Source organism: Schistocerca americana, chromosome 7 (assembly GCF_021461395.2).
Source record: "Schistocerca americana isolate TAMUIC-IGC-003095 chromosome 7, iqSchAmer2.1, whole genome shotgun sequence".
Taxonomy (NCBI): Eukaryota; Metazoa; Arthropoda; class Insecta; order Orthoptera; family Acrididae; genus Schistocerca; species Schistocerca americana.
In genome coordinates this window covers 387,965,114-387,990,830 of record NC_060125.1, presented here as the reverse complement: position 1 = coordinate 387,990,830, position 25,717 = coordinate 387,965,114, and the positions used below count along the sequence as shown (strand labels likewise).

At 40.3% G+C, this 25,717-nt stretch overlaps 1 protein-coding gene across 1 annotated transcript in view; it reads right to left on the bottom strand.

The window, feature by feature from the left end:
• LOC124622959 (cytochrome P450 4C1-like) overlaps positions 1–15,731 on the bottom strand; it is a 39,394-nt gene extending 23,663 nt beyond the window's left edge. Inside the window, exons 1-3 of the mRNA XM_047148750.1 lie at positions 15,569–15,731; positions 4,003–4,109; positions 2,848–2,938 (exon numbers count right to left, since the gene is read on the bottom strand). Coding sequence (XP_047004706.1) covers positions 2,848–2,938; positions 4,003–4,109; positions 15,569–15,731 — 361 coding nt within the window. The remainder of the gene's footprint in view (positions 1–2,847; positions 2,939–4,002; positions 4,110–15,568) is intronic.
• Positions 15,732–25,717: the final 9,986 nt, after the last annotated feature.

Here is a 25,717-nt window from a genome sequence, read left to right as displayed (position 1 = left end):
GGTATTAAGCGAATTTGCCTGTTAACTGTAAGCCACCTTCGCCGGGTTCTTCCGCTATCTCCTCTTCCTTTGCGCATGTAATTTCTAGCCTTTAAGGGGAGTCTCTAAATCTCCATTCTTCGTATGTGTTCGTTCGATTTCTTCTACAACTTACATTTTATTAAATTAGACCACTTTTTTAGTTCTTCTCTATTATATTCATTTCTTAATCTGACTTCTATTGTGCGGCCTTTATCGCTTCTCGGAAATTTCATTTCTTGTGTCTGAACACGGCTTTCTCGTTTCTTGCTAATCACCCAGAAAATTTAATTACAGCATCTTCAAGGTTTCTATTAACTGAATTTAATAAGCTTAATTGTCATAAATTTGTTGTAGCCACTTGTCTCCTGGCATCCAAGCTAACTGGAATGGTTTACTCATCCTAAGATTTTCTGATTCATCACTACTTTTGTTCTAATGTTTTCTTTCTCAATCAAGGCTATTATCTTAGTATTTTCTGTTGAGATCTCCATGTCACATTAAGCGTTGACGGTTTCAGTTAGTAAATTTCTTTCTGGATGTAATCTTCTTGACCTGCTAGGATCACTGACAGAAAATGATTTACAAGAGTCCTTCTGTCTAGGTATATATCTTTTCGAAATTCGGTTTTCTATTGTACATGTACGTAAACGTTAAACAAACATGGAGAGATACAGCACTGTTGTTGTAATCCTTTGTTCGTTGGTATCTCATTACTCGCTTTTCTGTCGAGATCTGGAATGATAGTCGTGTTCCGATATAAACTTTATACCACGTTTATTAAATCTTCCAGATTTTCGCGATTCGTCAATATCTTCCAAAGTTTCTGTGTACTGACGTTTTCAAAAGCTTTTTCTTAAAAAAATCGGTAAGAGCGGTGTGTGTTTCTTTACAGCATTTTAGACTTTTATGTGTTTATACAGCTGTAAAATAAATACTGCTTCAATCATCGAGCGTCCTTTTCTAAAGCCCATTTGTTCCTCATGCAGTGCTACTTCCAGTCTGTTTTTAAGTCTTGTGTTTATAATCTTGGCATATATCGTGTGTGCTGAGTCCAGCAAACTTTTATTCCTCTGCAGTTACTGTATAGGCTTTTATATGCTTTTTTGAAAACCGATATTTCTTTAACAATGTTCTAGTCTTTGGGGATACTCATGTTCTTCCAACATTCATTTAAGAGCTGTGGTAGTCTTATAAGTAGTATTCCTTCGTGTTTTAACAATTCACCATAATATCATCTCTTACTGTTGCTTCTCCGTTCGTAAATGACGTCAGGGTAGATGCTATTTCGTCTGCCTGTATTTCATCTAATCCGATCTCAGTTACTGGTTCAGTTTCAGTTTCTTGTGTTGTACCGTCACATCAAAAACCTATTTAATAATTTAACCATTGTTTTTCTTCAATATTGTTTATTAGTATCTTCTCATTTTCCATTGTGTTTAAAGTTTTAAAGAACTTATAGGAAATTTAGTCTCCTGTGAACATAACTGTCGATATTAGAAATAAATCTGTTCCACTGTTCCTGGTGGGTGCGTGGGTGTGTTTTTTTCTGCACTTTACGATATTTCTTCTACCGTTATCGTATTGCTTCTCCTCAGCTGTGGGGTTGTTCGAGTATTATGGACATGCATTCTGGTTTTCCTTAACAGCTTTCATGTTATCAACATTGCAAATTTTTAAACCCTTTCTCTGGCTTATTGTTTTCTTTTTGCTGAGAGCTTCTCCTGCTACTCTACATATCACATTACTTAGATTTTGCCATTCTTCTTCTATATTATCATTAGTTTGCAAATTTCCTAGCTCTTTATTTCATTTGCTGCCTAGAAGATGTTTCTTGCTCACCTCTTCAAACAAGTCCACTTCATAAATACTTCGACCTTATTGGTTACTCGTTTATTTTGTCATTTTCTTCCATTTCGCAGTAAGATCTATTCTGGAAATTACTACAAAATAATATTAATCTATATTTTGTCCTTTACAAGCTCACGACTTGCCTAAATGTAGCGAATTATTGATCTACGTTCTCTACTAGCCCAACTATACTTATCTATGTCTCTTTTCATAGAAAAGGTGAGATTATTATTTTTATATTATTTATTATTATTTTTATGTTACTCAAAGTGGCAAAAGGCGCTGTATTGTTCGTTACTGGGATGTTTCCTGTTCTGGTATTGAAATCACCCATCATTGCAGTCTGGCCAGTAACACTGTAATTATTCTTAGTCTTCTGTAGTTCTTCATAAAATGTTCTATACTCATTCTTTTTGCTTCTTCTGGTGGATACGTGCTTTTAACGGTGGCGTTGCCTCTTACCAGTCTGACTGTATTCATTCGTTTATGTATGTTTCATCCTTGATCTGCGTTGCCCATCTCTTCTGCAGGAGTAATACTACACCTTTGCCTCTCTTTCACTTCGCTCAACATAACGTAAACTTCTATATGTCTATTAACTCTCATTTTCATTATTGTTTCTGTGATTGCTACACCATCGATTTTTAAGTGTTTTAGTACGTCTGAAGTCCTACCTATGACATTCTAGATTACTACTTTGATGTACCCGCTGATCTATTTTAGTTTGCCTCTTTTCATAGTTTTGTCATTTACATTTGAAACCATCCTTTTTTCGAAGCTCCTTGGGGTACCAGGAGTCGTGCGTGTTTTCCGAAAGTTTGTTACCAGCCATGTGCAGTATACCCCTTCTAGCACACCAAATATTTTCTTTCGGAGTTATCTCCCGTAGCAGATGTGTTAGTTAATAGCATCTAATATTAATAACAAAATCTAACAAACTGGTAGGTAGTCGTTCATTTAACTGCCAACGTTACTTACCAGTGCTCATGAGTAGCCCGTCGCCAAGCCAAGGCTGCAAAAACGTGTACATAGGGGCCTTCGTGATCAGTTCGCTGCTCGTCATTATTTTCTGAAACAGGAATACAGTAAATGTAAATCTCAGCACAATGCTAGCCAAGTCCGACGGTGCATCCCGTAATAAATTTTGCCATGTCTCTGTCATTCACGTCGTATAGATACATTATCTGAAGTGAGCTAGCTACTCGTTATACATATAATACAACACTCTGGATTTATGGAGTCAATTCAGCATCTGGCCTTCTCAGATATGAATCCAGTGTATTAATCCTATTTGGTCAATATATGTAGGAGCGAAGTGCCTTGAAGAGCAGCTGAACGGAATGGACAGCGTCTTGAAAGGAGGATATAAGATGAACATCAACTAAAGCAAAACGAGGGTAATGGAATATAGTCGAATGAAATAAAGTGATACTGAGTGTATTAAATTAGGAAATGAAACTCTTAAAGTAGTAAATGAGTTTGCTACTTGGGGTGCAAAATAACTGATGATGGTCGAAATAGAGGTGATATAAAATGTAGACGGGCTATGGCAAGGAAAGCCTTTCTGAAGAACACAAATTTGTTAACACCGAGTATAGACTGAAGTATTAGAAAGTCTGTCCTGATAGTATTTGTCTGGAGTGTAGCTATGTATGGAAGAGAAACATGGACGATAAACAGTTTAGACAGAAATAGAATAGATGATTTTGAAATGTGGTGCTACAGAAGAATGCTGAAGATAAGATGGGTAGAACACGTAACTAATGAAGACGTACTGAATAATTGGAGAGAAGAGGAATTTGTGGTACAACTTGACCAGAAGAATGGATCGGTTGGCACGATATTTTCTGAAGCATCAAGAGATCACCAATTTAGTACTGGAGGGAAGCGTGGACGGTAAAGGAGGGAGACCAAGAGATGAATGCGCTAAGCACATTCAGAAGGCTATAGGTTGCAGTAGTTATTTGGAGTTGATGAAGCCTGCACAGGATAGAGTAGCATGGAGAGCTGCATAAAACCTGTCTCTAAGCTGAAGTCCACAAAAACAACAACAACATGTAGGAATTCATTGCTCACAATAATGACGGGACTAATAAAGAACAAGAGACGGGCAAAATTATTTTAGCTACCTACCTCAACGTATTCTGCCTTCATAAGGTGAACTTCGGGGATGTGGCCAAGCCAAGTACGAAACATCGGCCAGTACTGTTTACTTATGCGGTCGAACACGTTCATCATTTCTGCAACAGACAAGATAGTTACGTTACACAGCGTTATTTAAGTTACTGCAGAGTTGAGTCAGTGGTTCTCAAGGTCAGTGACTCCCAGGTTAAGTGATAATACACTCTCATTTCTTCGTCCTACAATGTCAGTCAATATTTGGAAATGGTCCACTGTGAACAAGCTGCTCTTAGAAGTAAATATACAATCACGGCTAGCCTCTACACTTGATGGATTGAGATCTAACGGTTCTTATGCAGTTTGTAATAAATGTTTTATGAATTGAATACCCATAGCGAGTGGTAGGTGATATATATCACTTGTTTCACGTTCTCTCTGCCCCCTTGTGAAGTAGAGACGTAAAGTATTATTGCAGTTTTGGGAAATACATTATTTCGCAGATATTCTTCAAAGAACTTCAGAAAGTTCTTTTTCATTCCTTCTCTCCAATCATTTCCGTTTTATTAACTGCATTTCAGAATCGTAGTATCAGCTATACTGACATTTAAAAGAATTTTCGTTCTAGTGTTACTTAGTTTTCTACGGGACATATTGACTGATGAAAGAGATGTGGGTTTCAAATAGTTCAAATGGCTCTGAGCACTATGGGACTTAACATTTAAGGTCATCAGTCCCCTAGAACTTAGAACTACTTAAACCTAACTAACCTATGGACATCACACACATCCATGCCCGACGCAGGATTCGAAACTGCGACCGTAGCGGCCGCGCTGTTCCAGACTGAAGCGCCAAGAACCGCTCGGCCACAACGGCCGACTTTGGGTTTCGTCATACAACTTGCTCACAATTCTTTTTCTCATTAAATTGACGTTACAACTTTTCACGTCCAGTAGAAGACCTCTCCGAACACTTTTGCTTTATTTGTCTTAGTCTATCGTATTACAATTGTGCTTTGCCTTACTAACTGATTTGTTGTACTTGAGATATTCTACCCTTTGATTATCTTCGTACATTTGGCTGGTTGCTTAATTCCTTTGTTAAGTGATTACTCGTTTAATCTATAGTTATAACGTTGTTATTCTCTAAGGCCATAAACGTATTGCTTTATTTGACCTTATCCCCTCCTGTCCACAAATGTGTTCTAGTAATCAGTATGTCTTACCATTCTGTGAGTCTTTCCAAACGTGTGTCTGTTTTCATATTTATCTTATGAGCATATGATCACCAGTACTTCAGAAGTGGCTTAACACCGTTAACCTTAGTACAGTCTCCCTATTTTTATAAAAATTATGTAATTAAATTTTCGTTCTTTTTACTCCTGGCCTAGTCCATTCTATGTTTGGTTTCTTCTGATACAATGACGTGTGAAGGGCAAGCCTACTGAAACTTACGCCCAATTATATTAATGTAAGTTGTTGCTAGTTTAATTATCACTCCCAGAGATACAAACTAGGGTACTGTTCCTTACTTTAAATCCTAATTTTCCGTTAAAATTTTCTATTTCTCACCTGATAATGAAATCAGGATGTAAGTTGTTAGGAAAAGCAGAGGAAAAACATTCGTCTAAGTGCATTGCATAAAGTCATGAAATTATTTTCCGTATGTTATTAATATATGGCTGTATTGTAGTACTACTGCAGCAGTACACATATAATTAATTAACATACGATTATTGAAATGAGGTCGCCCTAGCTTTCAGCTCTTACTGTTTTTATTTTACAGCTGAAATTTTGGCATTTATGCCATTTTAAAGCATCTAGAAAACATAATACTACGTATTCAGAACCATTCAGTATGGCAGAGGTTGAAAATCTTGCTACAGATGTAAGGTTCTTTTATTTAGGACACTTCACTGATCGCCATGCAACTACATTGAGTCTTAGCATTGGTTTTTTATATTTTCTTGCTTCCCTATCGCATTCAGACTTCTGACACTCCGCGCCCCGAATCATAGAACGTTATCCTTTCCTTGGTTATTCATTCTCTTTGTCTTGCTCACCACCCCCTTCGCAGTCTTCTCCTGTAGATCCAAAAGGGAGACCAGTTCGGAATTTTTCACCAATGGAGAGATCATCATGTCACCTTTTTAGATACTGGCTCCATGTCCTGTTTACACACATTACGTGTCTGTAATGCAGTGGCTTCCATTGCCTTCTGCATCCTTATGCCGTTTATGATTGCTGATTCTTCCGCCTCTAGGCGCGGTTTGCCATCAAATGTGGTACCGAGGACGTTTGATTACTAATCAAAGACACTACCCCTAGAGCATGTGTCTGCCACTGCACTGTTAATAAGGTTACGTCTGGCAAAGGGAAGTCTACTGGTATAAAATATGGGCCTTAACCTGAGGAAATGTCTGAGAATGTATGTTTGGGGCACAGCATTGCATGGTAGTAAAACGAAGTGTTCGGAAACCTGGAAAAGAAGCAAATCGAAGCGTTAGAGATGTGGTTCAGCAGTAGATTGTTGAAAAGTAGGTGGACTGGTAAGGTAAGGAATGAAGAGTCTGTGGAGAGTCGGCTAGGAAAGGAATGTATGAGAAACACTGTCAGAAGAAGGGACAGTAAGGTAGGAGATCTATTAAGACATCAGCGAATAACTTACACGGTATTAGAGGGATCTGTAGAGGGTAAAAACTGTAGAAGAAAACTGAGATTCGAATACGTCCAGCAAATAACGGCGGACGTAGGTCGTAAGTGGAATTTGTGGTAGGCCGCATCAAACTAGTCAGAAGAGTGATGACTTAAGAAAACGCCTTTCAGTAAGGCCCACTGGTTTTTCCCCAAACCTACACACAGCCGAAATTAGGTCGAATTCTGGCTGGTGTTACTTCACCTTCCTGCACAGTTATACAAGATTTCATAGCTAGTCGACCATCCTTAATCGTGGTGTGTTAGTGGTGACACAGAGCTGACTGATTAAAAGTCCAATGACGGGAGGAATTAAATTAGCTTAATATTTGGCTGAGACAGGCAGGAATAGTTGTGGCATAAAATTCGTGAATACTTGTCACCAGCGGCACCAGCTTGGGGTAAGTCGATAACTTCCTCTTAAATAAATTCCCAGTAATACCTCATAGCGCTGATGGTTATCAGTAGATCTTATAAGGATGTTACCCTCGGTCGTCCTCGGTGATTGTAGGGAAGCAGTCTGTTTGCTTATACGAATTTCTTTCTGTTCATTTCACTGAATGCTGTCAAAAGCACTGTACAAAACACTATGGTCTACAAGCACTCATGTAAGTCCACGATGTGATGTCAATACATTTCTAGAGCTTTAAAGGAAGTTTGAAAAAGGCACCACCTTGACCAGTCATCATCATCATCATCATCATCATCATCATTTAAGACTGATTATGCCTTTCAGCGTTCAGTCTGGAGCATAGCCCCCTTATAAAATTCCTCCATAATCCCCTATTCTGTGCTAACATTGGTGCCTCTTCTGATGTTAAACCTATTACTTCAAAATCATTCTGAACCGAATCCAGGTACCTTCTCCTTGGTCTGCCCCGACTCCTCTTACCCTCTACTGCTGAACCCATGAGTCTCTTGGGTAACCTTGCTTCTCCCATGCGTGTAACATGACCCCACCATCTAAGCCTGTTCGCCCTGACTGCTACATCTATAGAGTTCATTCCCAGTTTTTCTTTGATTTCCTCATTGTGGACACCCTCCTGCCATTGTTCCCATCTACTAGTACCTGCAATCACCCTAGCTACTTTCATATCCGTAACCTCAACCTTGTTGATAAGGTAACCTGAATCCACCCAGCTTTCGCTCCCATACAACAAAGTTGGTCGAAAGATTGAACGGTGCACAGATAGCTTAGTCTTGGTACTGACTTCCTTCTTGCAGAAGAGAGTAGATCGTAGCTGAGCGTTCACTGCATTAGCTTTGCTACACCTCGCTTCCAGTTCTTTCACTATGTTGCCATCCTGTGAGAATATGCATCCTAAGTACTTGAAACCGTCCACCTGTTCTAACTCTGTTCCTTCTATTTGGCACTCAATCCGTTTATATTTCTTTCCCACTGACATTACTTTCGTTTTGGAGATGCTAATCTTCATACCATAGTCCTTACATTTCTGATCTAGCTCTGAAATATTACTTTGCAAACTTTCAATCGAATCTGCCATCACAACTAAGTCATCCGCATATGCAAGACTGCTTATTTTGTGTTCACATATCTCAATCTCACCCAGCCAGTCTCTTGTTTTCAACATATGACCCATAAATAATATGAACAACAGTGGAGACAGGTTGCAGCCTTGTCTTACCTTGACCAGTGGGTCTAACAATTTAACTAACGGTCACCGACCTCTTTCTAATTACAGATTTTTTCAGGTTTTCATGATCACTATTTGACGTTTCTCCTCTTTGTTTTTGTATCGGAATCTTCGCCCAACCTATTCTACTTGATCTTCTCGATTTTTCGCCAACATGAATGGCGGCGGTGTCAAAGATTCACCATCCATTTCCTTTAGTCTACCACCAGCAAAAGAGTGTTCATCTCTCGCGCTGTCGAAATGTGAGAAACTCACTAAATAAATGTCGGCCCAAGATCAAAGACGGAAGGCAATGATTAATTCCTCTATCTTATCCATTAGTAAAATCAATTTCTTCTATCAGAGGGAGACTTGCAGCGGCCTAAATACCGCTTTTAAGCCATCGCTTTGCCAGTTAAATGAATTAAAAGAAAGACAAAGTCACTCTCAAACAATAACGTCGTTTGGTGCGGCATGGCCGGGCATGTGGTCAGCACACCGCTCTCCCAGTCCTTGACATTTGAAACGCTACAACATGGCCGAGTCGCTCCTCAGCTGGCCTCACAAGATTGAGTGCACTCTGTCCCAACCAAAACAAAAGCAGGTCTACGTTGCAGTACCAGGAATCGAATCCGGGTCCCCCGCAAAGTATTCAGCGGCACTTACCTCTCGACTACGGAGGCGGACAATAAAATGAATACAAATCTAAATCTTGTGATAATAATACATTGATGAAATGCCTAAGGTGATGGTGAAGCTGTGCTTTCTTTCCGTGCAATACTGGTGTTACGGTACTCAGTCCAAAGACTGGTTTGATGCAGCTCTCAGTGCTGTTCTATCCTGTGCAAGCCTCTTCATCTCCTAAGACCCTGCATCTTTCTGCATCTGCTTATTGTATCCATCTCCTGGTCTCCCTCTACAATTTTTACCCCGCACCCTTTTCTCCAGTACTAAATTTGTGGATCTCAGAATGTGTCCTGCCAACCGATCCCTCCTTTTAGTTAAGCTCTACCATAAAATTTCCTGTCTCCATTGTTCTATTCAGTACTACCGCAATAACTACGTGATGGACTCATATACAGTGTGATTCAAGAAGATATGCAAATGTTGTTATGTGTTATTCTATGAGTAAAACTGAAGAAAAACGTTCATATTAACATAGGTCCGCAAATGTTTAGTTACGAAGTTACGGCTAATAAAAGATTTTGACTGAAATTTAGCAACTTCGCTTATATGAAGCATCGCAAAACTGCACGAGGTTAAAGTAAAGCGCGGTTTCCATTTATTTCGTTGTTATTAGTCTGGTAAATCTAATGAAACATGTCCCAGACGTCTATCTGCCGTAGTTTTCCAGAACGTCGAGAGAACCAAAGATGTAATTTCGTAAAATTTTAAATTTATTAACTACCTGGCCCAATTTGTTTTTTTAAATTCCAGACAATTGCACAATGCTTTCAACATAAATTGTAGAGAATTAGATTTTGGAAACACGATGGTAATAACGTTAACTAAAAGAACAGTGTCGTGTGACTGCGGCCTCCCGTCGGGTAGACAGTTGGCCGGGTGCAAGTCTTTCGATCTGACCCCACTTCCTTGACTTGAACGTCGATGGGGATAAAATGATGATGATTACTGCAACACAACACCCAGCCCCTGTGCGGAGAAAGTCTCCGACATAGCCGGGAATCGAACCAGAGCCCTTAGGATTGACATTCTGTCGCGCTGACCACTCAGCTACCGGGGGCGGACATAAAGTTAACTGAAAGTGTATGAATGTGTCTGATAATCTCTTTTATTAATACCATATCACAGCACATGTGAATCCATGTTAAACCGGAAAAGAACCTAGTTCAGTGTTAAGGAAGATGTAATTTAATATATTTCGCTTTCAGATTTTCTCAAGGTTGTGAGATAATATCCCAGGCAGAAAGGCCTGGTCACAGGATTTCTAGTTCTAGTATAAGATTTCATCTGCAAAAGATTATGCTTGTTATCTTACATTGGAATTTGAGACGAAACCACGACCTGGATTTACGGGTTTTATTACTTCACATTGAACGGATCTACGAAGTATTATCTGACGCTATGAGTACATGAGTTTTAACTAAACTTTTGATATATATATTGTGCAATATCTGTGATAATTCAAGTGAGAGACGATTAATTGTATAATCCTGTAACCACCCTGAGCACTGAGTTAGTTTGCTGATTGCTGATCAGCGTCGGGTTAAATTAAATTACATTACAATGTTCATAGTGTTATTAGAGTTATTTCTCTTTTGTTTGGATGTCACTTTATTAAAATCTATCAAGCGTATATAAATTAAATTCACAAGCTGCAACATAGTCGCCTATACGAACAGTAATCCAATACTGTCAAATCTTTTATTCCAGTCTGATGTTGTACTGATTATATTTATCTGTTTTGACGATGCGATTATGGCCTTATCACCTTAGGACATGGTGTAAAAAAGATCTGAGGATGGTCATTACGGATTGAAACCGATCATCGTCAAAAGAACTGATATTGTGATCAAAGACTGGAATAAAAAGCATTTTATAAATTAAATTAAATTACATTACAGGAGTCACACCGGATGATGTGAGACTCACTTTAACGGTGGCAGCGTAGCGGCATGCTTCAGGAAGGCATAGTAAGTATTTGTGTTATTAATAAAGGCATCTTACCTTCTCGTGGTCGCAAGGTAAAAACGTTGGTGGTTGGTTGCTACGCATGGGTGGAAGAGGGAAGGGTCTAAGCAACTTTTCGATGGCCCTTATTAGGTACCGAGCACTCAAGGTGCTGGCCACATAAACGGCGACCCTGTACGCTACCACCACCACCAGCAACATCACCAAGGTTTGATGATTTCTCTGTCACGCTCAGTTCGGCCCTCGAAAGTGGGGCTCCGGTCAGTGTCTGCCAGCAAATCTTGTGCTGGTCACTTTATCTACAGTTCGCGTGACTGACCTTCGCCGTCCTCTTACGCACAGGGAGATAAAAAATTAGCTCCTTTATGTTATTTTCACTGACGAGCTATCTGAAGAACGTCTCAAATCTTCAGATTGGGAATCGCTTTAGTAATATCAAAAGGTCGTCGTGTGTAATCTTCCGCGTAGTTAACCGGTTGCTTGACAAAAACGAAGTTTCAGTTCCAGTGAATTGTTCGAAGATGGCTGGCGGAGAAAATCCTATGAGTTACTTTATGAGACTTAAGCCTAAGCGATGCTCGAGATTGATGAGTTAACCATGCTTTCCTCTTCTATAAGTTTACTTCTGTTTTCTTTTCAGTCCTACGATAAACACATTTCTCGGTGTCTAAATGTGCATTTTATTCAATCTGTAATGTAAGTTGGTTACATCACTCGGTACACGTATATTAAAGTCGTCAACAAATAAGGTTACGGTGTAATTAACGGACGATGGAGGCAATTGTAGTTCTCATCGTAACGAATTTACATTGATGAATTGCCTGGTCTGCTGCTTACTGTTGATACAGCTGGCATTAAACTTACCAGAGTGTTATGCAAACCCACATAGTATTTAATTTCATGGTTGTGAACTCAAATGAGTAAGAGTCTAAGACACGACTAAGGTGTGTTCCTAAGTTGGCATAACTTTGTATCTGGTCATTCTTACAGGCTTTTCCTTTAGAAAAATGATCATCATAATCCTGTGTCATCCTTTAGAAAATCGTCACGACCCAATCTTCTCTTTACTGTAGAAGTCAAGGAACCCAGAGAGTAAAAACCTTCGTATAATTTGCTTCAGTAGACAATCACAATGAAACCAGTATTCCTTATCTTCCTTTACCCTTCAACATTTTCCTAATCTTCGGCAGCCGATGTTTCACACTTTGATTCATGATATGTATGTCTTATGAAACAGCTGTAAGTCCTCTTAAAAGGGTATTAGAACCGCAAATCCCTCTGTAAAATACTGAATTTGAGAAGCATATCTATAGTAACAGGTTCTTCAAACTGTTCGGTGACATATACTGTTATCTTCAAGGCAGTAGGAGAACTGATATCTGTGAAGGCTCTCTACTACACACGGTTACTTCTGTGACGTAGCAACGATTCCGATCACAAAGTCGGCACTGGAGTTGATTGTGCGGCTAGATGCCCATCAATACAAAATAAACAAGCATTCATACGTTCTCTTATTACATTAAAGTGTAAGGAAAGTAAAGGCTATTTTGAACATTTGGCATTACGTATCTCGATCTGACGTTAACTTCTTCCGTCCTAAGAACCAACGAAACAGACAATTCGGCAAGATCTTACAATTTAATATTTGGATAATGCATGATCATGAGTTTGTGGTATTATTTTCTAGTATAGATAAATTTCAACGGCGAATAGAGAGAATTAATACAACGAGCTTAAAGTGGTTCTGAAACACAGTTAAAGTAACGCTAAATGAAGTCTAAGTCATAGATCCAGTTAACGGACATTTGGATATATGTTGGTTGCACAAAGCGGTTGAATGGACAGAACTGAAATGAACAGAAGAGTGGAGCACTATTGGTGAGCTAAGAGAAATTTTCAAGAGTGAGCTTCAGATGTGTGTGAAAAGGAAGGCGTATATCTGTGTGTATCACGAGCATTAATTTATGGCAATGAATACGGGTATTAAAACAGAAAACAGTTGAAAAACTGTGGATTATTTGACACGTAATGGAGAGATATGTATTCGAAATTACTACCAGGATTCCAATGAAAGTGCAATTGGAGATGAGAGGGACGTGTAGCAAGGCTTACAGATAGAAGGTGATGAATTAAGTTACATGCCGAATTCCAAGAGACAAGAAAATACTGCCGCAAGGATGTACAGGAAGATGAATGAATGAAATTAGATAACATGCAGTAGTATCTTCCGTGCCTCTATCTAGGACAACAGGATAGAAATCTAGTTTGAGAACTGGCCTAGAAATGCTAGAAATGAATAAAGACGATGTGTGATTTTCAAAGAAAATCACAGAAAGCTTACAAGTTGAAATTAAACCTACTTTCAGAAACAAATATTCTGTGATAAACAGTATCAAAAAAACATAATAATGTTAAAAAGCGAGAGAGAAAGTGTCAAAATACATGAGAACTTGAAACACTGAAAAATTAACAATGGGCTCACTTATCATAAAGTGTAATTATGATTTATTATCTGAAATAAGTAGTAATGTGTCTCCGATCTTTCTTTGCTTTGCAAGTTATTATATGGTTCGTTTCATTCGACCCCAAATTTCTTAAAAAATATGACACTGTAGCCTCTAGTTCTCATGTTTGAGACAAAGGATGTTATAAACAAATGCACAAAATCGAGAATAGGGATCTAGGTACTCAAATCTCAAAATATGTTAATAATATACGGAAGCGAAGGTATAGATCTTAATTATTACGTTTTTGCTTGTTAGCTTCTACCATAGTTATGCGGTTCCCCAATAATAATATATGTTGTGGTATTTGTATCATTGTTGTGTCATCAGCGTATGGGTTGTACTAAATGTCTGTTATTCAACGTTTAGCTGGCTAAACAGCCGTTAGCTGCCGGAGGCAAAATAAATAAACAAATAGTTTGTTCACAAATTTACGTTTCTTTGGTTAATGAGGTGGGGCACGACCGCTTATATTTCTACAGAGTCAATATTTTGAAACAGATTGTACCTGCAGTCTTCTTCTGCAGAGGTGTCATGATACGTGAGTCAACAAATACAGCGCCTTCACTGACGAGTGTGAAGTTTTTAATGGTACATGCGAGTGTAATAATATCTCAACCGTTACCACCTTTGCAGAAAATGGGTAAACAAATCTGTCATCGTGTATACTACAACAATTCCCTGGCTGAACTGTGCCAAAGCAGTAAACAAAGACTCACTGTTTTCAGTACTTGCTCTCACCAAATTTTTATTGTAACTTCTCACTTCCATTATAAGACAATTCTAAACAGTTTCATTTTATTCACCAAAGTCTATCATTACCTACGTACATCTCGATTTAATAGATATTTTGTACATTAGAATGGTTGTTTTCTTTCCTTGTCTTTTTAAATTACGTTGTTCATTTACAGTAAGTATTTTTGTTAAGAAATTGCTCTTTCGTAGCCATGACTTTGCAGAATGCTTAACATATCGCTGAATTTAATCGGAATCGCTTCCTTTTCACTGGTACACCTGTATAGTCGGCATCTGTGGTGTCCTATTCGACAGTTCTGTTTCATTTCAGTTTTGTATACGTTTTCACACCATGTGTCATGAGTCTATAATAACCTGCCATTCAAAAGTGATTTAGGACAATTAAAATATCTTAAGTTTTAGATAAAAAATTCTAATTCAATTTTAGTTCCATTTGGTTTTTGCGAAGTCCATTACATGTATATTAGTTCTCTGTGGGTATATAGTGCTCTAAAAATTGTGTCAATGAAAAATTTGTTGTTGTTTTCGGCAGACTCTTCCAACGTAAACAGCTGCCACTTCTGTTAATACTTCTAATGTTCCCTGTTAGAGTGCAGTTCTTTATTTTATGTTCCCATTTTTGTATTAAAATTACCAAATTTTATAATGAAGGGCTCTTAGTGATTTTTAGTAAAACAGGATGAATTGTAGAGGACAGCAGGATTCTCTTTTTCTGTGTGTGTTTCCACTAATGCTTGAAATCACCGCAGTGCTATCGTGGCAGTTCACATACCACTGTCTGTTTACATGACTACATTTGTTTAATAGATGATTAAATTTTGCATATAATTAAATGAGAAAGTGAAATACAGGTGCAAATGACATACAGAACCTAAGAGAGCGAGAAAGGAGTCTCCTACTTTGTTTCCAGTTACATATGTACCTTAGTGAATGGCTTTAATTGTTGCTGTCATTTCAGTTTTAATTGACTCAATTGTTTCAACTGTGCTTAACAGTTACGATCTGTGTTAGTCCTAAGTTTTTGGTGGTACGACAGGCAGCGTGCCAGACTTGTTGATTTGCTAAAACGAAAAATTAGGTCATATAATAAAGAACAGTACTGTCGTTTGAAAGTTGTGGACTAATAATAAGAATAGCCGTGGTATACAGTTGTACAATTTGCCGAAAGCAGTGAAGAAAACATTGGAGAATATGTGATATTAAAAGGAGATGGGGTGCATATGGGAGGAATAACTGATTGTGGGGATAAAGGACTCAAGAAGATTCGCTCCAACCTTGTCAGCTGTGCGAAATGTACCACAGAGAAAATTCAGTACTTACGTTGCCTGTAGCGACATCTTACCTTCTCGCGGTCTAAAGGCCACTAAGTAGGTTGTTCCCACGAATGGAAGAAACAACGGCCCCGGCAGCTTCTCTATGGAGCGTACCAGGCGCCAGTTCTTGAGGACGAAGGCCACAGAAACGGCGACCACGAAGGCCACCAGCACGAACACAGCCAAAGCCATCTTGTGATGTGTCCGGAGCGACGAGTTTGGTGCTCACAACTACGAGATCCGCCGACTGTCTCCCAGTAAAACGTTTGCTTGTCAGTTTATCAATAGTGTGCGCCGCCGACCTTTGCCTCCCTCTTACGCACAGAGAGATAAAAAACAGAGGGGCATAATGTAATCTTTTACCTATGAGTTATCTCGAGATATATAAATATGAGCGTTGAATGGTTCAAATGGCTCTGAGCACTATGGGACTCAACTGCTGAGGTCATTAGTCCCCTAGAACTTAGAACTAGTTAAACCTAACTAACCTAAGGACATCACAAACATCCATGCCCGAGGCAGGATTCGAACCTGCGACCGTAGCGGTCTTGCGGTTCCAGACTGCAGCGCCTTCAACCGCACGGCCACTTCGGCCGGCCCGCGTCCAAAAAGTCTTTCCACAAACCCATAGCGTAATGTACTGCCTGATGTTTAATGCACAGCCGTAACTGCAACAGTAACTGGATTGCGCCTGCAGTATTAACTAATCATTTTGCGTCCATGTGTTCACACTTTAACACGTGACCTGCTGCCCACGAAAAAATAAGCAGTAATGGCTTGCTCTTTGCAATGTACTCAGAAGTACTAACTAACCTAAAACATACTTCTCCTAATAGTTATAGTTATTAGTCTGCAAATGAGATAGCTACTGATGTAATATTGTTCAATAAACTGTCCTCAGTCACTTATAGAAATATCTGCACTTGCATCCATTACACCCAGTAAAAACCTAGACCAGTGTTACATCGTTTTTTGCACAGTCTGTATCCACTCTGAGGCAGAAGAAGGACACAATTTCAGACTACCTTTTCAAACAGTCACCACACTGTCCAATATCACCATGATCATGAACTCAAAAACCTGGAAAATTTAGAGTATAACCCACATCGACGGCCTGCTCATTAGCTCGACATAACGCTATATCTGCACATTGGATATGCTATTCCTTTCCATTAATAATCACTAGTATCCTACTTTACTCTTCGTAAGTTCATCATGAAGCAGATTTATCTTCTACAGAGTAAATCAAGAAACATATGCCATAAACACTTGGTTTATTAGTGTACGTAAATCCTCACAGCTATCAAAAATGTTATTCTTTTTCTTTCTTATTTTATCATCGATTACTTTGATTTATACTTTCATTCATAATAGTAATTGAGCCATGTATCGACTCGTGCTACGCCTTGTGTTTAGATTGCATTGGTTTTCCTTATCTTCCCCTGACATGTTTGTTTGATATGTTGTCTGTCATTAAGTGGCTGCCTGGTTGTCTTTTCCCTCTGCTATCGATATCTACGTTGCTTCCGGGAAACTGCTATGGAGGAAGTGAGATCTTTGACCGGTTGTAACCTCGTGTGGTCGCGCGGAAGTAGGTGCCTTGCGCGCAGAGAGTGTGGTGTATACGGGAGGGCAGTGTGGCTCTCCAGCGCTAAGCAGGCGTGGTCGGTTGTACCGAGTCGCCACGTGATGTATGTCGGTTGTGTGTAACGAGCGGGTCGAGTTGACGGAAGAGCTCCCCGCGTGTTGGTTGTATACAGAATCGCCCCGCGAGTAGTTGCTGTTCATTTCGCCTTGGTGGGACGTTAACAAGCTTCTTTAAATCCTCCGTTTCAACTCTGGAGTTTAAAATCAGACACCTAACATGCAGCAGTGGTCACTACCCATCAACGTTGCAGAGAAGACGTGAACTCCGGTGACAGAGCGTGTTGTCGCGTGACCGTGGCGTGTTGGGTACGCTGGCGACGAGTACGCCGTTAGATATGTGGATCCTAGCCATCGAAGGTCGTGTACTGCCTGTTCGAGCATAATTGCAAGTTAAGTTCGTGGAAGGTTTAATCATTAAGTCATAATTTTGTGTCGCTAGCGTCTCTTCTGCCTTGTGGCCTCCGGCGACCGGGTTTCCTGTCCCTGGCACCGGTGTAATTGAAGACAGTCATCTTTCCTCCTCCTCTCGTAACTGTTCGATGGGAAGTGTAGCTTTGGCAGTTTGTTTCGCTATTCTGTCGTGGGTTATGAGTAAATTCATGCTTCTTGTTGGTTGATCATGTGGTCGCTCATTCAGGACTGTCTGGTGTAATGTTTCCTTGCACGAGGTTAGCTCTAATTCTGTCAGCAAGTTAAGCCAACTTATAACAAGTTTTCGCTGGCTAAAAGTCGGTGCAGTGACCAGCCTGAAAGTGGCAATTGTGTTTACGGGCGTATTTAAATTGGTCAGTATTCTCTCTATCCTGAGCATCCTTGAGTGGGTGATTTGTGGCCGCCTTACACGGGTCCGTCATATCTGTTATGTTCTAATGATATTCCAGAACACTTTTGTTTAAAAAATTGTTAACTTCCTCAAAGTTCCTAAATTCCTTTTATTGCCATTAATCGTGTTTGCTAAGACCTTTTTAATTTTTTTAATGGCGGTGTTGGTAGCTTCACTACCTCACCGTACTTTATTAACAAAGTTCCGTATTTACTTTAGTAGCCTGTTTACTAATGTTCTTTAATTTTTTTAATTGTTGTATTGCTATAGATCACTTGATTGCCGTTAGCGGCGTGATTAAAAGGCTGTTTATTGCCGTACTGCTAGTTTCTGTAAGATACGGATAAAACATTTGTGAGAATCTCAACTCGACAGTAAACTACTAGAAATTTGGCCTTGTTTCCCAACCTGTGGTGAGGCTTGTGGTAACCGTAACCACTGTGTGTCAGTAATGCACAGTAGTAAGTCTTCTGTAAAAGGAATTTTAATATTGAACTCTCCTTAAAATGTCGAGTTTTAAACGCGTTTTTCATGGTTATTGATAGTAACAGGTTCACACGATGTTTCGGGACATAACTCTGCTACATCGATAGAACAGCTTACTTTGAGAACTCTACTCATGTTAAGTTACTTGTGTGACGTGAGAACGACTTTGATCATAGCCACTACTGGAAGTCATGTCCAAACGTCATCATGGGCTATAAGCTCTTCGAAAATCCGTATAGTATGATAGATTCTCCTACAACATCACAAAATCGTGAGTGAAGGATATTTAGGCGCTTACGCCATTATCTAGCAGCAATGGCTTGACTTCACTCTCATGCATCCTATGGAAAACGACCCTAACCAATTCTGGTAGATCTCAGTATTAATCAGTCTTCGAAAGCAGGTCTGTAACTCAGTTACAATAGGATTAAGTTAATTTAGTCGACAGACTGAAACGAAAATAAAAATTAAAAATGAAGTTATAGAACCAGTCGATGATTACTTTTGGTGACTAAGGTGAGATTTTTATAACTAGTATTTGGATGTTTCTGAATAAAAGGCATAGAATCAGTTTCAGTTTACGGTAGTCAGACATAAAATGTGAAGCGAATACTGTTCATAAAGGGACGGATATTCAGTGGGACACAGATATTTAAGTGAGACTAAGAGAAACGGGAAAACTAGAAAATGAAGTGGAAGTCGTTGGTAGGAATGTAGCGGACATGAAATGGAGATGGGCGAGACATGTAGCTAGTAAAATACACTGTGAAAAAAAATTAAAACGTCTCGTTCCTGAAGCCATGTCATTTCCCTCACTACAAAGCACAAGTGCGAATTTGGCGCAAGCGTGCCTAAAACCTTCTGTTGTAGAGGTGCAAAAGCGTGGCGCCCTGAAACGTCACCCTTAGGCTCGGTGACAAGTCAAACACCAAGGCGTCAAAGCATGCGAAGACCGGATCTCATTATTTCATACGACGTATAAGATAGGTTAATGATGGAACGCTGGCACCAAATTTCACCACATTTCTTCCCAAATCTACGGTGGACGTGTCACACGATGGGAACGTTGTCACAACGCCCCTTAACATCTCTTATCTTCTCTTGATGCCTTTGGGCTGTGTGTCGCAACCACGATATCCAGCGTGGTAATAAAACGGTTGTCTTACGTATGGCTGATGAAAACACTTTCAGACACAGACGCTCAGAATCGACATAACTGGAAGTGGCATGAAGGGCATCAATGAAACTACGCCATTCCTTGGGGCATTCATTTACCCATGTATCAAGTTTGAAAACGACAGTTCGCTCTGCGATATGCATCAGAACGATGTTGTGAACCTTTCGTATTTCCTACGCCCAACGGAATATTTGCAACTTCACTGAGGATGCAGTGTGGCTGCAACACCACTAAACGTGACCTCATCGCTTCGAAGTGCAGTACGACAGCAATATTTGCTCTGGTATAAATCGTGAAACTACCGGGGACCGTGCAAAACGGTCTACGTGAACCGAAGCAGCAAACGGCGTTTATGGTTTTTCAGCTTTCCGTTTTTGCACCCTCCTGCGGCGTGATGATGGTGGTACTTGACATCCAAGAGAACAACCAAAAATGTTACTCCCGGAACTGATGAAACAAGAGAATGTGATAACTTACACTACAATGGGGTGACAGAAACCTTTTTAGCAGTCGGGAATCGAAATTACAATACCGATTCCGTTGCAGACGTTTTAGCAGCGCGTTTTGCTGTCAGCATAGAAACCGGACGACGGTATACACAAGCCATCAGCTGATAACGTTAAGCAAGCACCACACTAAGGAAGTTTAGTTGCTTCCATATAAACCTTCCTGCTTGTACAAGAGTTGTCGAAGGAAACGTTAATCCACGCAAGATATGGTTCCCCATACTTCTCAGAACATGAGTAAACAAAATTTTTAGCATGGAGTTAATGTGGTGGATCGAAGTAGAAGGCAGTAACAACTCAAACACTCGTGGAGCACGCCCAGTCGAACACTGGCACCTGATTGACCCGCTTTCGCTGCTCTCCGGTACATCAAAACAACCGCCCAATATCGACTGCCGAGGTGCGGCCGCGTCGACTGCACGTGGTTCCGTCAAAGCTTCTTTACAGGGACCCCCTCCCGTCGGGCCCGCAGATCCGTTCAAGCGCTAGGACAGAGGGCTTTTCTACTCTCGGAACGAGTACGTCCTCCTCACTTTAGCTGCATCGATCAACTGCACGGCCGATTGACAGGTCCAATCGATAGTCGATTATCAGAAAAAATAAGGCAAACTATTGTGTCGCTCACACATCTTCACCAACTAAGAAAGAAAACCCTGGCTATCTGATCTGTCAGTGTGTGATTACCTTATTTTGGGAGCCCTCAAGAACTGCAACAGAACATTTCGGATGAGACTTCGGCGTATCCATCAGTCCAGCTTCGATCAGCCCTTAGCAAATTGTATACTATTGCCCAAAAGTGCCGAGAGGTGATTGGTGGTCTCTTTCAACATCTGCTATAGTCAGGTTAGTACGGTATTTTCTTTCCCCTTCTGTGGTCCAAGGAACACTAGAAGTTCCTTTTGGGCTTTCCAGCGGGGCGACAATGTTGTCGCGACTCTTAGACGCGGTACTGGGTGATATAAATTTCAAACCCTGTATAATTACTCGGCTGATGTAATGTTGTAAAACTTCCAAGAGCACGTCCAACATCTCGAACAGGTGCTGATCCGCTTCCGTGAGCCATCCAAGATTCATTGCCATAGAACAAATTTCCTCTTTGCGGCGTTTGATGTCAACTGACGGTATTCGAATAGATAAAGGCAGAAAAGTACCCCCTCCACCCACAAGAATATGAAGGGAGTCACGGCGTATGGCCTACTTCGTTAGGAAATTTGGGCATAATTTTGCCCAGTTGGCCGCCACAGTGATTAAACTGCGGAAGAAGGGAGAAATCTTCAGTGGGGAGAGAGTAAGGAGTCCGCCTTTGAATTCATTAAGGTAGCCCTTAGTAATCCACCTGCTTGGTCATTCCAGCTTTTGAGTCTCCTTCGTGGGTCAAACCGACGACTCGAATACTGGGGTTGCTGCTGTTTTTTTTTTGCAAGAACAGTATGGATATTGCCAGATGGTGGCTTGTGCTTGTACCCCGAGGGCCCTTACCCCAGCTCAACGTACTCAGTCTACCAATAGGAGGCCATGGTGGTGTCACTTTGTATTGGACGAGATTCTCTCTGGTGTCCCGTGGCTATCTGAAATGGTAGAGTAAGGGTCACGATTGAAACATAAGGGCGGAGCTCACCATACGAAGCATGGTTCACTGGACCAAATGCGGATCTTTGTTACAGAACCAATTGGAGGGTCAGCACCGGTCTCTGACGCTTCTCCACCATGTAATCTGCAGATCCCTTGACTGACGCTATAGGGAGAAGAGGTGTCAGGTTCCACTTGATAGGTCATGGGTCCATTACACACAGCAGACTGCTGTGCGGTTAGCAGGGGTGAGGTGGACTTGTAGGTTTTGTAGGCTAAACGTTCCTGGGAATTTACAAAACGGGCTTCAACCCCAAATGCTGCAGGTCAGACATAGGAGGATGGTACACATAGAAACTATTAGTATTATAATTTAGTCCACCGTAGTTGTGTTGGGAAAGATCTATAGCTCCAGCCGCTAGTAGAAATCACTTGCAGTCAAATCGTTATAGGTACTGAAATATAGCTAAAGCTGGAGGTATGACAGCCTAACCTTTTGCAAAGAACCAAACGGTGTTCAGAAAGGCTTAAGTATAGTTTGAATTGCCGTGTTCGTATTGTCTGAAGTAGTTTATGTGGTAGTGAAACTGAAGAAGATAATTCCTTAGTTTAGAGTAGGTAGAGGTTATACTTGACAGCCGGAATAAATTAACAATAGGTTCCTTTTACCCTCCTCATTAAATTATAATTTTTGGTGATTTCGATTTACCGTTGATATGTTGTCCAATACACGTGTTGAAAGACGGTGGTATGCATAAAACATCGTCTTAAACTATACTAAAGGCTCTCTCCGAAAATTGTTTTGAGCAATTGTTTCAGGAGTCCACTCGAAGTGTAAACAGTTGAGATATCATAATCGACCTCTTAGCAACAAATAATTCTGCGCAGATACAGTGTGTCATGACTGATACAGTGGTTAGTTATCATAAAGTCGTCCTGTCGAGACTAAATACCGTAACATGCAAATCAACCAAAATTAAACGAAATACACCTCTATTTTAAAATGCAGATAAAAATTTCCTTTCCGCCTTCCTAAGACAGTCTCTGTTCCTTCCAAACTATGTAAGCGTAGATGCTATGTGGCTTAAATGCAACAAAGAAACAGTATGATGGCAGTTGAGAGATTTATACAGACTAAATTAATAAGAGACATAAGAAATACATAGCAGCACACAAAACAGTTCTGAACACTGTTACAGAAGCAACGAAAAAGCATGCCATATTTAAAAACTTGAAATCTCTAAGCTTGGCGATGTTTCACAGGAACATGAAATAGACTTCTCTTGGCCAGATAAGTCCTTTTTCCCATTGCTGGTCTGCTTTTGATCCTCCTTACTCCGTCCGTCATTGGTTATTTTGCTGCCTAGGTAGCAGAATTAACTTCATCTACTTCGTGGCCATCAATCCTACTGTTAAGTTTCTCGTTGCTCTCACTTTTGCTATTTCTCATTACTTTCGTCTTTCCTAGATTTACTATCAGTCCGTATTCTTTACTGGTTAGATTAATTCGATTCAACAGATCATGCAATTCTTCTACACTCACACAGGGTTGCAAAGTCATCAGTGAATCGTATCATTGATACCCTTTCACCTTGAATTTCAGTTGCACTCCCGAACCTTTCTTTTATTTCCATCATTGCTTCTTCGATGTACAGATTGAACAGTAAAAGACGTAAGACTACACTCCTGTCTTAGACCCTTTTTAATCCGAGCACTACGTTCTTGGTCGTCCACTCTTATTGCCCTCTCTTGGCTCTTGTACATATTGTATATTACCGGTCTCTCCCTATAGCTTACCCCAATTTTTCTTAGAATTTCGAACATCTTTCACCATTTTAACTGTAGAAGCTTTTTCCAAATCGACAAATCGTATGAACGTGTCTGGATTTTTCTTTTGGTCTTGCTTCTATTATCTACCGCAACGTCAGAATTACCTCTGCGTTGCCTTTACCTTTCCTAAAGCCAAACTGATCATCTAATAAATCCTCAATTTTCTGCTGTATATTATTCTTGTCAGCAATTTTGACACATGAGATGTTAAGCTGATTGGGCGATAATTGTCGCATTTGTCAGCTCATGCAGTCTTCGGAAACGTGTGAATGATATTTTTACGAAAGTCAGATGGTATGTCGCCAGACTCATACATTCTACACATTAACGTGGATAGTAGTTTCCTTGCCACTCCTCCATAATCATTTTAGAAATTCTAGTGGAATATTGTCTACCCCTTCAGTCTTATTTGTTCTGAAGTCCTCCAAAACTCTCTTAAAGTCTAATACTGGATCCACTATCTCTTCTAAATCGACTCCTGTTTTTTCTATCACATCAGACGAATAAGGTATACTGCCTAGAGAGCTGTTCCTTATTGCTGTGTCTATAGTGTTAGAGAACTCCAAAGGTATCTCGTCATTTCTTAGTACCTCCGGATGCCATTTGTTTGTGTATTGATTCTTCCTGAGTAATCTCTTCCAGCTTCTCGTCATCACTACCATATTGTGATCTGAGTCTATGTCTGCTCTTGGGTACGCCTTATAATCCAGTATCTGATTTCGGAATCTCTGTCTATGATGTAATCTACGTGAAATCTTCCTGCATTACCCGGCCTTTTTCAAGCGTACCACCTCCTCTTGTGATTCTTGAACTAAATATTTGCTGTTACTAGTGGAAACTTATTACAGAACTCAGTCTTCTTCCTCTCTCATTCCTTGTCACAATTCCATGTTATCCTGTAACCTTTTCTTCTACTCCTTAGCCTACAACGGCATTCCAGTCCACCATGACTATTAGATTTTCATCTCATTTTACGTACTATATTTCCCTTTCAATATCGTCATATACTCTATCTCTTCGTCTTCAGCTTGCGACGTCGGCATGTACACCTGAACTATCGTTGTCGGTGTTGGTTTGCTGTTAATTCTGATAACAATAACCCTATCAGTTAACTGTTCACAGTAACAGACACTCTGCCATACCTTCCTCTTCATAACCAATCCTACTCCCTTTATACTATTTTCTGGTCCGCCCCCGGTAGCTGAGTGGTCAGCGCGACACTGTCAATCCAAAGGTCCCGGGTTCGATTCCGGGCTAGGTCGGAGATTTTCTCCGCTCAGGGACTGGGTGTTGTGTTGTCCTAATCATCATTTCATCCCCATCGAAGTGCAAGTCGCCGAAGTGGCGTCAAATCGAAAGACTTGCGCCAGGCGAACGGTCTACCCGACGGAAGGCCCTCGCCACACAACATTTCATTACTATTTTCTGGTGCTGCTGGCATTACCCTATACTCATCTGACCAGGAATCCTTACCTTCTTTCGATTTCACTTCACTGTCCTCTCCTTTGTTTATATTAAGCTCTTGCAATTCCGTATTCAGACTTCCTAGCCTCCCTACTACGTTCAAGCTTCTTACTTTCCACCCCTCCGATTATTTTTCCTTTCATGAGGTTTTCAATCTTCTTCTCATGGTCACCTCCCCCTTAGCAATCCCCTCCCGGAGATGCGAAAGGGGGACTATTCCGGAATCCCTTGCCAATGGAGAGATCATGACGACACTTCTTCAGTTACAGGCCCCATATCCCGTGGATACACTTAACGTGTCTTTAATGCCGTGGTTTCTATTGCGTCCTGAGAATACAAAATAATTTTGACAAGATACATGTATGGTGCGATAAGTGGCAACTTACTCTAGACAAAGTATCCATTAAATTTCGGTTGCACGATAAATCACAAGATTGTATAGGATATCAGTTCAACTAAATAAGCAGTGATTTCAATTACAAGGTAATCGGAAACTCTCACATAGAAGATCTGCGGAAGGCGAGCCAGAAACTGAGTTTTATTGGCAGAACGCTTAGAAGATACAACAGATCTACTAAAGACACTACCAAAACTATGTTCGCCCGCCCTCTCCTGGAATACTGTTGCACAGTATTGGATTCTTCCCAGGTATGATTGACAGATTGCATCGACGAAG